The sequence below is a fragment of the Oncorhynchus tshawytscha genome, linkage group LG06 (assembly GCF_018296145.1).
Source record: "Oncorhynchus tshawytscha isolate Ot180627B linkage group LG06, Otsh_v2.0, whole genome shotgun sequence".
Classification (NCBI taxonomy): Eukaryota; Metazoa; Chordata; class Actinopteri; order Salmoniformes; family Salmonidae; genus Oncorhynchus; species Oncorhynchus tshawytscha.
The window spans coordinates 56,218,967-56,236,479 of NC_056434.1; the positions used below are offsets into that span (position 1 = coordinate 56,218,967).

General features: G+C 42.2%; 1 protein-coding gene across 1 annotated transcript in view; it reads left to right on the plus strand.

Moving 5' to 3' along the window:
- The first annotated feature begins 1,262 nt into the window (after positions 1-1,262).
- The window catches only part of LOC112253506 (phospholipid phosphatase 4-like), a 128,417-nt gene continuing 112,166 nt past the window's right edge, over positions 1,263-17,513 (plus strand). The window contains exons 1-2 of the mRNA XM_024425458.1: positions 1,263-1,400; positions 1,554-1,630. Of these exons, the coding sequence (XP_024281226.1) occupies positions 1,263-1,400; positions 1,554-1,630 (215 nt within the window). The remainder of the gene's footprint in view (positions 1,401-1,553; positions 1,631-17,513) is intronic.

The window sequence follows — 17,513 nt, forward strand, 5'->3', positions numbered from 1 at the left end:
GGTTGGCAGAGTGTGCTAAAAAAGTAATTAAAACAAACTTAGGGAGTAGGCTTCTAATGTTAACATGCATGAAACCAAGGCTTTTACATTTACAGAAGTCAACAAATGAGAGCACCTGGGGGGTGGGAGTGGAGCTAGGCACTGCAGGACCTGGATTAACCTCCACATCACCAGAGGAACAGAGGAGAAGTAGGATAAGGGTACGGCTAAAGCATATACGAACTGGCCGTCTAGCACGTTCAGAACAGAGAGTAAAAGGAGCAGGTTTTTGGGCACGATAGCATAGATTCAAGGCATAGTGTACAGACAAAGGTAAGGTAGGATTTGAGTACATTGGAGGTAAACCTAGGCATTGAGTAATGGAGAGATATAGTCTCTAGAGATGTTTAAACCAGGTGATGTCATCGCATATGTAGGAGGTGGAACAACATGGTTGGTTAAGACATATTGAGCAGGGCTAGAGGCTCTACAGTGAAATACGATAGTAATCACTAACCAGGACAGTAATGGACAAGGCATATAGATATTAGAGAGAGGCATGCATAGCTAAGTTAACATATGGGTCCAGTGAGTGGTTGGGCTGGCTGGGGACACGGCTATTCAGGCAGTTAGTAGGCCGGATCTAAACAAGCTAGCAGCTAGTAGACCAGGGCAAGCTAGCAGTTCGCAGGCCGGGTTAGCAAGCAAGCAGTTAGCATGGGCCAGCAGTTAGCAGACCGGGTTAACAAGCAAGCAGTTAGCAAGGGCTAGCAGTTAGGAGACCGGGCAGGCAAGCTAGCAGTTAGCAGACCAGGGCCCGGGATGTCGGCCTGGAGGGAATCCACTAGACTGTCAACCGAAGTGGAGCACAGGGTAAGGGAAGCAGGACTTCAGACACCCGGGTTCCCAGGCAATGACCTCCATCCTCGACCAGATGGTGGGGTTGTGACTTTGGAGCCACAGGTGGCCGAGGATGACTTTGTGCACCAGTGCCTCAATGATGAGGAAGGAAAGGCGTTCTTGGTGCCGGGATCCCATGTTGACGGTGAGTGGTGCTGTGATGTGTGTGATTATCCCGGATCCCAGTGGTCGACTATACAGTGCTTGAACCGGAAACCATTGAAGCTTGTGCCATTCCTGACCACAATAGGGACACCGTCTCTGACACGGAGGGGTTTGGGGACCATGCCTCCATTGTTTCTGGCTGTGTTTCAGGATGGCCAAAGTAGGATGGCAAGAGCCGAAGCTCCCGAAGAAGGTTATCTAGATGGATGGCCATCACGATGAGTGAGAGTTTGCCCAAGGAGAGGTTGTCATCTCAATACGCCAGGTCCCATCTGGACCCCTTTGAGCAGTCCTCTTCTGAATTGGATGCTGCCACGGAGGCGCTGGATAAACTGGATGCTGCCATGGACCGGAAGGTGAGGGCATACTCTGCAGTGGTCTGGGCACCCTGCTGGAGTTGGAGTAGGCACTCACCTCCCTCTCTACCCTCTGGTGGATGATCGAAGACAGCCCTGAACAGAGACATGAACCTCTCATAGGAACCCAGCTCCTCCTGTCTTCTCTCCCAGATGGCCGTGGCCCACTCCATCGCCTGTTCATTCAGCAAGGAAATTACCATGGAAAACTTGGACCTCTCAATGGTAGGGTCTCCCTTCTGAATGGGAAACATAGAGGGAGCACTGGAGTAGGAAGCCACGGGCATTCAGATGGAGTCCCGACATAATTGTCCGGGAGGGAAAATCGGGCATCGCTGACCCAGGCGGACTGCTGGAGGGCCTGGGGGAATGGCCCGCTGGGACGACTCGTGGTAGAGGGTCCTCCGCATATTGGAGGTGATGCCCCTCGAGTAATGTCGAGGCGTTGGAGAATAAGGAGGACCTCATCCATAGCCGTACCCAGTTGTGCCAGTTGGTCGTGGTGTTGGCATCTTTTCTGCTGCTTCCATTTGTTGAGGCAGTATTCTGTAACATAGATGCAGGGAGTAAGGAATCAAGTGCAGTTGCTGTGTCTAATAGCGAAGAACATGAAGGAATACAAAACAAGAGAAGCATGCTGGGCATGAAAAACAAAACCAATACTGCCTGAATACTGAGGCTACTGAGGGCTAAATAAAGGGGAAGTAATCAAAATACTGAGCAAAGAGGTACTAAAGCAGAACAGAACGTACGATTCTGGTGCATCACATGCGGCCTACAAAGTTACAAGTATAGGCTAGCGAATTAGATTTGATATAATATGTCTTATTTGAATAATTGGTAGTCTGACGCATATATTTTTATACAATGGGTGCTGTCTTACCAGCTTCAATTTGAAGTTATTGTGTTGTTGGCTAGCTTCTCTGAACAACAGTGTACTGATGAGTGAGCACATTTTCTATGCCAGGCGAAATCTTACCTCATTAGCTCATTCTTATGGATGTATCGAAATAAATGTCACTAAAAAACAACTTAAACAAATGCAAATGCCCTATGCATAGATGCAGAACAAAAAGACCGAACGACTGGGTCACGTCTCTGGCAGCCAAACCGATAGAACAAACGACCAGCCGGCTTGGGTAGCAACAGTAGATTTGTGTCGGGACTAAATGTTATGAATAAATTCATAAAAATAAAGTTTTTAATTAAAATATGCCAATCATTATTTTAATATGTTGGTAACCCGTCTCGGGCTCAAAAGCACCTGTGCCAATATATCCTCCAAACACTGGCTTCTCGGGCATTATCACTGAAATATATACCTTCCATAATATTTCCCCAAATGTTATTTGCCTACCTCCTCATTCTCTCTCTATTTTTGCTTAATTCCTTCCTCGCTTTCAAACAGTTAAATAAAATAACTTTTATTGTCCTTATCTTCATCATTCTAATGACATTCTTGAATAATATAGGAATAGAATTAAGATGCAGTAAGCTTATGCTTCTCAATAAATAATGCTATAGCCTACGGCCATTGCGAGTTTGCTCTTTTTTCAAACTGCTGTATTGAACGTTCAGCAAAAAAGAGCTTGTGTCCTACTAAAAGAAATGCTACAAAAATCATGTCCAGCAAGCTATTCTACCTAATCCTGCATGTTATTCAGATTTCCGCAGGGCACGGATATTGACCTTAGGGAGCTAATTAGGAAAATCTTTTTGATATATCATGAATGGTTATTGACACTGTTCTACTATACGTGGGGCACTTTTATTTTGACAATTTCTTAAATACCCTGACCCGGAAGTACTTTTTTAGTGTTCCTGACCAGACACTGAGTTCACAAATCAAATGCCTACTTGTGCTGCCACTGGACAGAAAAAAAGGAATAAATTATCCTTTATTTATTGTAAATTAAATTAGTTTGTAGTGGAGTTAGATTACCTACTGGGTTTTGTTTCACAGAAATTTCTAGCTAGCTGAAATTTTGCTAGCAGGCTCAGCCTAATATAAATCCCCTAGATACAGCCACATCTCATAGTCACATTGTGAGATTTGTAAATAAAAGAGGGATATAATAATACTAATTTATATCTGTATTTTTGCACATACAGTACATTGAGTGATGAATCTCACAAAGATAAATATAATTTCTAAACTAATCCAATCAGTTAAGATTTTTTTGCACCCACTACTGAAATGGTTGTTCCAGTTTAAATGGCTTCTCAATGGCTTCCCCACATCTCATTGATTGAATCTATATATACTCCTCACATAATGTTTCACATGTCATGTATAATATGTAGCCTACGGCAGGTGATCCAATGTCTCGTTATTTTTTTATATATTTTTTTCTTATTGTATGTTTGTTTATATAATTATTATTATTATTTATTTTTGTTACGCTCATCTGTTACTGTCACTTTGTCCTATCGTTGTCTAATATGTTTTCACTTTTGTTTTGAATGTTCTTAATTGGAAAATGCAAAAATACAATATCTTTTTAAAAATGGCTTAAGTAAGTCTCCTCACACTGTTCCCAACCCTGACAGTCATTAGGAATGCAGGTTTCAGGTGAATAAACATTCAAACTCTTGGATATCCACAATTATTTACACATCACTTTGCCAGCCAGCATAATGTGATTTGTAGGCCTGATGTGACCTGTAATTTGTGATTAAGGATTTTCCTAACAACACTGTGTTAGGGTAAAACTAGGCAAACAAAGTAAGTCCTAATGATATCTGTAATGTATTGTCATAAAGTACCATTTTTTATGATACCACTTGCCTAGGTACTCCTTTTGGTGGAATCCACAGGCATTTAAAGGGGAATAATTCAACCACCATGTCTCTGTCACAAACAAATACAGTCATGGGTGGTAACGCTACAAATCACTCTAACATAACTATGCAACTTTACACTATGCAACTTTATACCGTATAGTGTTAAAGACAGCCAAAATCACATACTGTTTTTGCAAAACACTAATAGGAGTTAACAATAGATTAACCCTAGTGTTGAATAGAAATAACACTGAGTGTTAATTATCGCAAAATGTTACACTTGAGTAACACTGGCCAGTGTAATGCAGTGTAGATTTTATACACAAGAAGTGTTACATTAACACTTAAAATGTAATACTATAATCAGAGTACTTTTACACTCTGTAGATTGGGAACATATGCTGAGGTAGTTTTAAAATGGACTCTTTAAGTGTTGATTTAACACCGCAAAATGTATTGAGTATGGGATGTGTGAGAGAGTGTGTGAATCTATAAATAAATATGCACAATCTATATACCAACTTTTTAAAAGATCTGAACATGTTTAAGATCTGAAAGGAGGGAAAATGCTGTAAAAAGACTCACTCTCCAGTCTCTGTTCACTTGCATTGGATTTGCTTATACCGCATGTACTCGAGGGATGTAAAGTGTGTTTGAAAGAGGGTGTGTGGATTTCTTTAGATATTGTTTTCACATATATACAGTTTACTGTTCCGAACAACCTATATACTTAAAATGATTAAGATCTGATCATTTGTAGTGGCTTGCGAAAGTATTCACCTCACTTGGCATTTTTCCAATTTTGTTGCCTTACATGTAAATAAAATATATTTTGGGGGGTTTGTATAATTTGATTTACACAACATGCCTACCACTTTGATGATGCAAAATATATTTTATTGTGAAACAAACAAGAATAAGACAAAAAAACGGAATACTTGAGCGTGCATAACTATTCAACCTCCCAAAGTCAATACTTTGTAGAGCCACCTTTTTCAGCAATTACAGCTGCAAGTATCTTGGGGTATGTCTCTATACACTTGGCACATCAAGCCACTGGGATTGTTGCCCATTGTTCAAGGCAAATTCTGCTCCAGCTCCTTCAAGCTGGATGGGTTTCACTGTTGTACAGCAATCTTTAAATCATACCACAGATTTTCAATTGGATTGAGGTCTGGGCTTTGACTCGGCCATTCCAAGACATGTAAATGTTTCACTTTACCAGTGTTGCTTTAGCAGTATGCTTAGGGTAATTGTCCTGCTGGAATGTGAACCTCCGTCCCAGTCTCAAATCTCTTGAAGACTGAAACAGGTTTCCCTGAAGAATTTCCCTGTTTTTAGCTCCATCCATCGTTCCTTCAATTCTGACCAGTTTCCCAGTCGCTGCAGATGAAAAACATTCTCACAGCAAGATGCTGCCACCAGCATGCTTCACTGTGGGGATGGTGTTCTCAGGGTGATGAGATGTGTTGGGTTTGTGCCAGACATAGCGTTTTCCTTGATGTCCAAAAAACTCACATTTAGTCTCATCTAACCAGTGTACCTTCTTCCATATGGTTGGGGAGTCTCCCACATGCCTTTTGGCGAACACCAAATGGATTTGCTTATTTTTTTCTTTAAGCAATGGCACTTTTTATGGACACTCTTCCGTAAAGACCAGCTCTGTGGAGTGTACGGCTTAAAGTGTTCCTATGGACAGATACTCCAATCTCCACTGTGGAGCTTTGCAGGTCCTTCAGGGTTATCTTTGGTCTTTTTGTTGCCTCTGATTAATGCCCTCGTCTGGTCCATGTGTTTTTGGTGGGCGGTCCTCTCTTGGCAGGTTTGTTGTGATGCCATATTCTTTCATTTTTTAAATAATGAATTTGATGGTGCTCCGTGGGATATTCAAAGTTTGGGATTTTTTTTATAACCCAACCGTGATCTGTACTTCTCCACAACTTTGTCCCTGACCTGTTTGGAGAGCTCCTTGGTCTTGGTTGTGCCCTTTGCTTATAGGTGTTGCAGACTCTGTGGCCTTTCAGAACTGGTGTATATATACTGAGATCATGTGACAGATCATTTGACACTTAAATAAAGTCCACCTGTGTGCAATCTAACTAATTATGTGACTTCTGAAGGTAATTGGTTGCACCAGATCTTATTTAGGGGTTTCATAGCAAATGTGGTGAATACATATGCACGCACCACTTTTCCATTTTATTTATTTTCTGAAACAAGTATTTTTTTCATTTCACTTCACCAATATGGACTATTCTGTGTATGTCCTTTACATTAAATCCATATAAAAATCCATTTAATTTACAGGTTGTATTGCAAAAAAAAGGAAAAATACTTTTGGTCAATCTCTTATGACCAAAGACTAAATATAGTACAATATCAAAAACTCATATCCTAGAAAAATGCTTGGCCAGTAAAAAACAAATACTCAGAGCACAAGTGTACTAAAGGAAATTATACATTTCTGTTATGGACATTTATAGTGCCTTGCAAAAGTATTCACCCCCCTTGGCATTTTTCCTATTTTTTGCTACAACCTGTAATTTAAATGGTCGATTGGCAAGTATTATGTAGATGTGTATCATGAATGTTCACTTAAAATATACTATGGAGTTTCAAGTAGGCAGTATGAGGGTCTGAGACATGATTCGAACTTGGCACACAAAAAAAATGCTGGGTTGTTTGGATGACCCAACTTCTGGGTTGCTGACAATGATGGAGTTAGATTAATCTCACCTGGGCACCCGTGTAGGTCTTTTGCATCGGCTTAAAGTTCATTTTATTCTATTTGGTACCGGGCTGCCAGGTGCCGCGCTCTGTATGACGGCAATTTGGCTCAAAACAAAAGTGATGTAATTAAGCATGTGTTTTAATTTGTAGGATGTTATGTTTTCCTTGCAAAAGTGATTGCTTTTGATAAAAACACCATCTGCCTTCCAATCAATTTTCTTTTTTTTATGCTAAAGAGATGTAAGTTTATGGACAATGCAACATTCTGCCTTGTTGACAACCTGACCGAGCAGCGCAGATTACAGTTCGATTTGAGGGCGCATCTCCCTCCCCGCTTCCACCTGAAGACGTCACCGGCCTTTTCCCGGTTCAGCCTTTACCAGTGTAAAATAACTCACTCAATGGATCACACAGTTGGGTTGTTTCTTTAAAATGAGCAAGGTTGGGTTGTTGATGCTGGATTAAGTGGGTCAGATCAGTAGACTGGAGGCGTGGCTTAGTAGGGGCATGGGTTTTAGATAGTTCCTTTTGGCCACCCGAAAGAGTAAATGTCATTCCTGTTCATCTGTTCTGTTGTATTGTTATTACCTGTTAAGGTGGGACACTAAAACTTTTGTAGCTTTAACAAGTTTTACACAACTGTATGAGCCTCTTAATAAGAGACTATAAACACCCATGTTGGTGTTTCCACTTTATTATTACAAATTATCCCTTGACATTATCCATATTTTGTGACATGACAGCCTCATTGTAATTTGGATACAAAAACATTCTGCGGTCAATCTAAATGTAGTGCCCCATAAAGACAAAGTAAAAACAGGTATTTATACATTTTATACAGAAATATTATATTTACATAAGTATTTAGACCCTTTACTCAGTACTTTGTTGAAGCCCCTTTGGCAGCGATTTCAGCCTCAAGTCTTCTTGGGTATGACGCTACAAGCTTGGCACACCTGTATTTGGGGAGATTCTCATATTCTTCTTTGCAGATCCTCTCAAGCTCTGTCAGGAGGGATGAAGTGTCACTGCACAGCTATTTTCATGTCTCTCGAGCGATGGGTTCAAGTCTGGCCTCTGGCTGGGCCACTCAAGGACATTCAGAGACTTGTCCCGAAGCCATTCCTGCATTGTCTTGGCTGTGTGCTTAGGGTCATTGTCCTGTTGGAAGGTGACCCTTCACCACAGTCTGAGGTCCTGAGCACTCTGGAGCAGGTTTTCATCAAGGATCTCTCAGTACTTTGCTCCATTCATCTTTACCTTAATCCTGACTAGTCTCCCAGTCCCTGCCTCTGAAAAACATCCCTACAGCATGATGCTGCCACCACCATGCTTCACAGTAGGGATGGTGCCAGGTTTCTTCCAGACATGATGCTTGGCATTGAGGCCAAAGAGTTCAGTATTGTTTCCGTCAGACCAGAGAATCTTGTTTCTCATGGTCTGAGAGTCCTTTAGGTGCCATTTGGCAAACTCCAAGCGGCTGTCACATGCCTTTTACTGAGGTGTGGCTTCCATCTGACCACTCTAACATAAAGGCCTTTTTGGTGGAGTGCTGCAGAGATGGTTGTCCTTATTAAAAGGTTCTCCCATCTACACAGAGGAACTCTGCAGCTCTGTCAGTGTGACAATCGGGTTCTTGATCACCTTCCTGACCAAGGCCCTTTACCCCCGATAGATCAGTTTTACCGGGCGGCCAGCTCTAGGAAGAGTCTTGGTGGTTCCAAACTTCTTCCATTTAAGAATGTTCTTGGACATTCAATGCTGCAGAAATGTTTTGGTACCCTTCCCCAAATCTGTACCTCAACACAATCCTGTCTTGGAGTTCTAAGAACAATTCCTTCAACCTCATAGCTTGGTTTTTGCTCTGACATGCACTGTCAACTGTGGGACATTTTATAGACAGGTGTGTGCCTTTCCAAATCATGTCCAATCAATTGAATTTACCACAGATGGACTCCAATCAAGTTTTAGAAACATGTCAAGGGTGATCAATGGTTACAGAATGCACCTGAGCTCAATTTCGAGTCTCATAGCAAAGGGTCTGAATACTTGTAAAACATTTGAACAAATTTCTAAACCTGTTTTCGCCTTGACATTATGGGGTATTTTGTGTAGATTGATAGCAAAAAAATACTTAATTTTGGAATAGGGCTGTCATGTAAGAAATGTGGAAAGTCAAGGGGTCTGAATACTTTCCGAACGTACTGTATATGTAAATAGTAATGAGTACACGCTCATATTATTATTGTGGGGCTTGCAAAGCAAAAGCCTCCATTTAATCTTAGACATAATTTGTGGGGCAAGCGAAGCATAATCCCCTATTTAAATCGTTAACATACTTGTTATTCTTTATCACTCAACACCTCATACACAGTTAAAGCTAGAAACGCCATTAACTTACAAATGTGTGGACTGAACTGAGTTGCTTGTATTCAAATGTGTGATACTTTATTAAGAAAATATGTTTTTTTCTTTCTTTTTATCAATCTTCATTCACTTTCCTCAATATTCTAAAGCCCTCCATTTTGACATAATCACTTCGTTACACCTGTTTAAGTAACCGTATAAATGTTGACCACTTCCCCAAAAATTGACAAAGGTTACAGGGTATGACATCTACTTCTCTGCTATTCAAAAAAAATCTGAAAATAAATATCTTCTAAAAATAAAAAGTTGTTTGTCGGAGTTTAGAGTGACAAAAAGTAGGTAGCTAATGTCAGCTAACAGCACTGTCTCATAATTGAGCAGTCCAAACAGAGCTGTTGCTATGGATACTCAGACACATTTGGCAGTGTTGGGAAGAATTATGAAGATGGAGAGAGTGACCCCAATTACCAACCACACAACAACTGGCTAAAACCACACAACTATTGAACACAACTACAACCACACAACTAATGACCACAACTCCTGACAAACTGCTGACAACTATGGACCACAGCCACAGAACGTCTGATCACACACAACTACTGACCACAATTACTGAGCAGAACCACAACTATTGACCACAACTCCTGACCACAACCACTGACCAAAACTATTGACCAAAATCAAAAAACTGCTGATGATCACAAAAATATTGACCACTCAAATACTTAACTACTAAACTACACAACTTACCACAACCACGCAACTCAATCACATAAATAATGAACCAAAACTATACAACTTCTGATCACACATTTAATGACGATAGCTACTGACCACAGCTACTGATCACCACAGCTAACCACAAATAGGGACCACAGCACAACTACAGACCCAAACTACTGACCAAAACTAAAGCTAAACGTTAAGCTAAACGTTGTGATCTATTGCAATAGCCTCAATGCTTTTTAAATGTTTGGTGCTAGTGGTTGTATTCATGTGGGATCTATCGCATCCCACAATTGTCCCAGACTATATTTGGAATATTTATTTACTGCACAGAAGGAAAAGTTGACCAATAGAATAGGCCAACTTTTGTAGAATGACATAGGCTAGTGCTTTCGCTGTTGGCAGATCGGATGTACCGACTTCAGATGAGTCCCAAGATGCTTGTGGGGTTCGTAGAGCAATCGTGTTCATGAGAGTAAACTTTCCATATAGGGGTCATAATAGTTAGCCAAACTGTCCGTACGCTAGAGACGATTTTGTGAGAAGATAGATTTTCGGGATGTCTCATGGTCTCACAAACAACGCTCTAGCTCTGTCACCTTTCGCCGCAAATGCGAAAGTGTGCCATCTGCGGATGCGGTGGATTGAGATTCATCCAATTCAAAAGAGAACAGATATCTCAAACTGTCAGATTTGCATGGTGATTTTTGTATTATGCTATTTCGATTTACGCCAGTGCGGGGACATCAACTCTAGGTTAATGTACCTGGCTGGCTTAATAGATCCAGTGTCGTCGAGTAATTACAGAACGTGATAGATCTTGAGTCCCCAGCATCTTCCCAGAGAGCTGAGTAGTGAGAGGATGCCAATTTCTATCTCGACTCTCTCCCACTTGCCCATCTTGGGACAGTAATTATTTAGGGGAGCCACTGCAAGTCTGGGCAGTGCCAAAGTGTCAGACTCAGATTTCCCTCCTCTCCCCAGAGAGTGACAGGTATGGTGCTGAGAATTCTGGGCACGTAGGCACCTGGCTGATTATCGCTTCATATCACACTGTTGCCTGACTGAGTATGTGAGTGAGTGAGTGTGTGAGAGAATAAAAACAAAACAAAAAAAGACCAGATGACAACTGGTTTGATGCAAATTGTAAAATTATAAGGAAAACACTATCCAACCAAAACCACAGTCACAAATAATGGTGAATTATGGCTTCATTACTGCGAGACTTACTCTAAAAATATACACTCAGAACCAAAAAAAGCACAGTACAACAGCATGCAGCTGACACTAATTGCGGAGTCAATAAACACGAACAACGTCTGGCAAATTGGAAAAAAATACTAAATCAAAACAGGAGGAATTAGCGATACAAAGTGGTGAAATATGGACAACACATTTTAAAACCATCTACAACACCGTTCAAATTGACACAATCGCAGAATGCCAAATTCATGAGAAGTTGAATGGATTAGAAAAAGCTATAAACGACAATCAAAATCCGTTGGACTCCCCAATTACTGCCCAGGAGCTCTAAGAAACTTCAGGCCTTCAAATAAAAAACATGCGGACCTGATGGCATCCTAAGTGAGATGCTCAAACTCACTAGTGCAACATTTCAATTGGCTATATTAAAATGGTTTAATTTGATCTTGAGACTAGGTTATTTACCTGACATCTGGAATCAAGGACTCATAATCCCAATCTTTAAGAACGGACACAAATTTGACCCCAACAATTACAGGGGCATGTGAGTGAACAGTAACCTGGGGAAGGTTTTCAGTGGTATTATACATGTATGAGTTCTAAACTTCCTTAATAAGCTAAATGTCTTGAGTAAAAGCCAAATTGGATTTATACCAAAACATCACACGACTGTTCATGTACACCCTTCACACCCTGATAGATACACATGTCCACCAAAATATACGCTTGCTTTATCGACTTCCAAAAAGCATTTGATTCTATTTGGCATACAGGACTGTTCTACAAATTTATTGAAAGTGGTGTAGGGGTAAAACATGAAATTAAATCAATGTATACTGGCAATACGTGCAGCATTAAAATTGTCAAAAAAATATCCAAATTCTTTAACCAGGGGCGGGGCCTTCGCCAGGGTTGCAATCTGAGCCCTTGACTCTTCAATATGTACATCAACGAATTGGACACTACTCTAGAAAAATCCTCAGTCCCAGGTGTTAGTCTCCACAACTCACATTTTCTGTCACCTACAGCACATAGCTTACAGCAAAGCCTGGACCTGCTAGAGCAGTACTGCCAGACCTGGGCCCTGTCAGTAAACCCCAAAAATACTAAAGTAATGATTTTCCAGAGAAGATCCAGATCTCAGGGAATTAGACCAAAGTTCTCAATTGGTACAAAATATATAGAGTACTGCACACACTACAATTACTTAGGTTTAACAATAAGCTCAACTGGACACCTTAATGAGGCAGTGAATGAACAGAGAGAGAGAGAGAAACCACGCAGAACATTCTACACCATTAAAAACAAATTCAAATTGAAATACCTAATAAAATGTGGCTAAAACTAATTGAATTTCTCATTGAACCAATAGCACTTTATGGCAGTGAGGAGTGGGGTCCACTTGCAAAACAAGATTTCATCAAATGGGACAAACACCCCATTGAAAACACCCCATTCTGTCAGATTCTCCTACATGTCCAGAGGAAAACTACAAACAATGCATGCAGGGCAGAATTTGGCCAATATCCACTTATAATATATATTTTTAAAAGCAATTACGTTTTGGAAACATCTAAAATACAGTGACCCCGTCTCATATCATTACCGAGCCCTGCAATGCCAAGAGCTGAGCAAAGAAAGAGTCCCCTCATCCAGCTGGTCCTGGGGCTGAGTTCACAAACTTGTCCTGAGGCTTCAGTGTGTTCGTAGAACAAGAACATCCAATTAATCAGAATAAACCAAATTACAGTCAAAACAAAACTACACTGCTCAAAAAAATAAAGGGAACACTTAAACAACACAATATAACTCCAAGTCAATCACACTTCTGTGAAATCAAACTGTCCACTTAGGAAGCAACACTGATTGACAATACATTTCACATGCTGTTGTGCAAATGGAATAGACAACAGGTGGAAATTATAGGCAATTAGCAAGACACCCCCAATAAAGGAGTGGTTCTGCAGGTGGTGACCAGACCACTTCTCAGTTCCTATGCTTCCTGGCTGATGTTTTGGTCACTTTTGAATGCTGGCGGTGCTTTCACTCTAGTGGTAGCATGGGACGGAGTCTACAACCCACACAAGTGGCTCAGGTAGTGCAGCTCATCCAGGATGGCACATCAATGCGAGCTGTGGCAAGAAGGTTTGCGGTGTCTGTCAGCATAGTGTCCAGAACATGGAGGCGCTACCAGGAGACAGGCCAGTACATCAGGAGACGTGGAGGAGGCCGTAGGAGGGCAACAACCCAGCAGCAGAACCGCTACCTCTGCCTTTGTGCAAGGAGGAGCAGGAGGAGCACTGCCAGAGCCCTGCAAAATGACCTCCAGCAGGCCACAAATGTGCATGTGTCTGCTCAAACTGTCAGAAACAGACTCCATGAAGGTGGTATGAGGGCCCGACGTCCACAGCTTGGGGTTGTGCTTACAGCCCAACACCGTGCAGGACGTTTGGCATTTGCCAGAGAACACCAAGATTGGCAAATTCGCCACTGGCGCCCTGTGCTCTTCACAGATGAAAGCAGGTTCACACTGAGCACATGTGACAGTCTGGAGACGCCGTGGAGAACGTTCTGCTGCCTGCAACATCCTCCAGCATGAACGGTTTGGCGGTGGGTCAGTCTTGGTGCGGGCTGGGTTGCATTTCTTTGGGGGGCCGCACTGCCCTCCATGTGCTAGCCAGAGGTAGCCTGACTGCCATTAGGTACCGAGATGAGATCCTCAGACCCCTTGTGAGACCATATGCTGGTGCGGTTGGCCCTGGGTTCCTCCTAATGCAAGACAATGCTAGACCTCATGTGGCTGGAGTGTGTCAATAGTTCCTGCAAGAGGAAGGCATTGATGCTATGGACTGGCTCGCCCATTCCCCAGACCTGAATCCAATTCAGCACATCTGGGACATCATGTCTCGCTCCATCCACCAACGCCACGTTGCACCACAGACTGTCCAGGAGTTGGTGGATGCTTTAGTCCAGGTCTGGGAGGAAATCCCTCAGGAGACCATCCGCCACCTCATCAGGAGCATGCCCAGGCATTGTAGGGAGGTCATACAGGCACGTGGAGGCCACACACACTACTGAGCCTAATTTTGACTTGTTTCAAGGACATTACATCAAAGTTGGATCAGCCTGTAGTGTGGTTTTCCACTTTAATTTTCAGTGTGACTCCAAATCCAGACCTCCAAGGGTTGATAAATTTGATTTGTATTGATAATTTTTGTGTGATTTTGTTGTCAGCACATTCAACTATGTAAAGAAAAAAGTATTTAATAAAAATATTTCATTCATTCAGATCTAGGATGTGTTATTATAGTGTTCCCTTTATATTTTTGAGCAGTGTACATTGCTTATTGGGAAGCACAAAGCAAAATGCAGTGCTATTTGGCCCAAAATCGACAGTACACCTTGTCTAACTATTTGACCATGGTTACTGATCAAAACCTTAGAAAAACCTTGACAAAGTACAGGCTCAGTGAGCACAGCCTTCCCATTGAGAAGGGTAGACACAGGAAAACCTGGCTCCCTGTAGAGGAAAGGCTGTGCAACCATTGCACAACAGCAGAACCTGAGACAGAGCTTCATTTCCTGACAAAATATGAAAAGTATAAAACAATTAGAGTGTCATTTCCCCAAATTTGAAACCCTTAGTCAAGGTTTCAATGACCTTTCTGATGAGAGTAGGCTACCCATCCTGTTGGGGAGGACACAGCTGTGGGTTGTCAGCACCTTCATGGAGTTATCAGAATTCCACGGGAAGGTCTGCTCAATCCAAGAGTACAACCAATTGATTACAGCATTTCGCAAGAAATGGATGAGGAAGGGAACTGGTCTGTCTGCCCATTAATCACGGTACTCCATTCTGTTTGTTTATGTTTTTATCTGTCGGCCCCAGCCGCCGCACTCAGGCTCTGTGTGTAGTTAATCCGACCCTCTCTGCCTAGTCAACGCCATTTTACCTGCTGTTGTTGTGCTAGCTGTTTAGCTGGTGTTGTCTCACCTACTATTTTAGCTAGCTCTCCCAATCAACACCTGCGATTACTATATGCCTCAATGTATGTCTCTCTCAAATGTCAATATGCCTTTTATACTGTTGTTTAGGTTAGTTATCATTGTTTTAGTTTACAATGAAGCCCCTAGTTCCACTCTTCATACCCCTGATACATCCTTTGTCCCACCTCCCACACATGCGGTGACCTCACCCATTACAACCAGCATGTCCAGAGATACAACCTCTCTTATCATCACCCAGTGCCTGGGCTTACCTCCGCTGTACCCGCACCCCACCATACCCCTGCCTGCACATTATGCCCTGAATATATTCTACCATGCCCAGAAATCTGCTCCTTTTATTCTTTGTCCCCAACGCTCTAGGCGACCAGTTTTGATAGCCTTTAGCCGCACCCTCATACTACTCCTCCTCTGTTCCGCGGGTGATGTGGAGGTAAACCCAGGCCCTGCATGTCCCCAGGCACCCTCATTTGTTGACTTCTGTGATCGAAAAAGCCTTGGTTTCATGCATGTCAACATCAGAAGCCTCCTCCCTAAGTTTGTTTTACTCACTGCTTTAGCACACTCTGCTAACCCTGATGTCCTTGTCTGAATCCTGTTTGAATCCTGGCTCAGGAAGGCCACCACAAATTTGGAGATTTCCATACCCAACTATAACATTTTCCGTCAAGATAGAACTGCCAAAGGGGGAGGAGTTGCAGTCTACTGCAGAGATAGCCTGCAAAGTAATGTCATAATTTCCAGGTCCATACCCAAACAGTTCGGACTACTAATTTTAAAAATTACTCTCTCCAGAAATAAGTCTCTCACTGTTGCCGCCTGCTACCGACCCCCCTCAGCTCCCAGCTGTGCCCTGGACACCATTTGTGAATTGATCGCCCCCCATCTAGCTTCAGAGTTTGTTCTGTTAGGTGACCTAAACTGGGATATGCATAACACCCCGGCCGTCCAACAGTCTAAACTAGATGCCGTCAATCTCACACAAATTATCAAGGAACCCACCAGGTACAACCATAAATCTGTAAACACCCTCATAGATATTATCCTGACCAACTTGTCCTCCAACTACACCTCTGCTGTTTTCAATCAGGATCCCAGCGATCACTGCCTCATTGCCTGCATCTGTTATGGGTCAGCGGTCAAACGACCCCCACCCATCACTGTCAAATGCTCCCTAAAACACTTCTGCGAGCAGGCCTTTCTAATCGACCTGGCCCGGGTATCCTGGAAGGATATTGACCTCATCCCGTCAGTAGAGGATGCCTGGTTGTTATTGAGAAGCAATTTCCTCACCATCTTAATTCTTGATACTACCCATCCCGCATGCGGGAGCGTAATCATAGCCTCAAACTAATTAGCATGACGCAGCGGACATAAATCTTCACAGAAAATGTTCCTATTCATGAAAATCACAAATTAAATATATTGAGACACAGCTTAGCCTTTTGTTAATCACACTGTCATCTCAGATTTTAAAAATATGCTTTACATCCAATGCTAGACAACCATTTGTGTAAGTTTATCATGGCATAATGCTATGCTAGGCTCTGCTACCAGCAGGCAACATTTTCACGAAAATAAGAAAAGCAATCAAATGAAATCATTTAAATCAGAGTCGAGCATCTTGTCGTGACAAAATATCCTGTTTAAAACGTTTTTTATCCAAAAATGAAAAAACTGACCCCTAGTTATAAAAGGTTAAATAAGCATGCCCCTTTCAAAAAATGTAAAACTAAGAACAGATATAGCCCTTGGTTCAGACTTGACTGCCCTCGGCCAGCACAAAAACATCCAGTGACGTACTACACTAGCATCGAATTGTCCCCGCGATATGCAACTTTTCAGGGAATTCAGGAACCAATACATAAAGTCAGTTAGGAAAGCAAAGGCTAGCTTTTTCAAGCAGAAATGTGCATCCTGTAGCTCTAACTCCAAAAATATCTGGGACACTAAAGTCCATGGAGAACAAGAGCACCTCCTCCCAGCTGCCCACTGCACTGAGGCTAGGAAACACTGTGACCATGATAAATCCACGATAATTGAGAATTTCAATAAGCATTTCTCTACGGCTGGCCATGCTTTCCTCCTGGCTACCCCAACCCCCAGCCAACAGCTCCACACCCCCAGCAGCGACTTTCCCAAGCCTCCCCAGGATCTCCTTCAACCAAATGCAGATGTTCTGAAAGAGCTGCAATACCTGGACCCGTACAAATCAGCTGGGCTAGACAATCTGGAACTTATCTTGAATTATCCACCACCATTGTTGCAACCCTTATTACTAGTCTGTTCAAAATC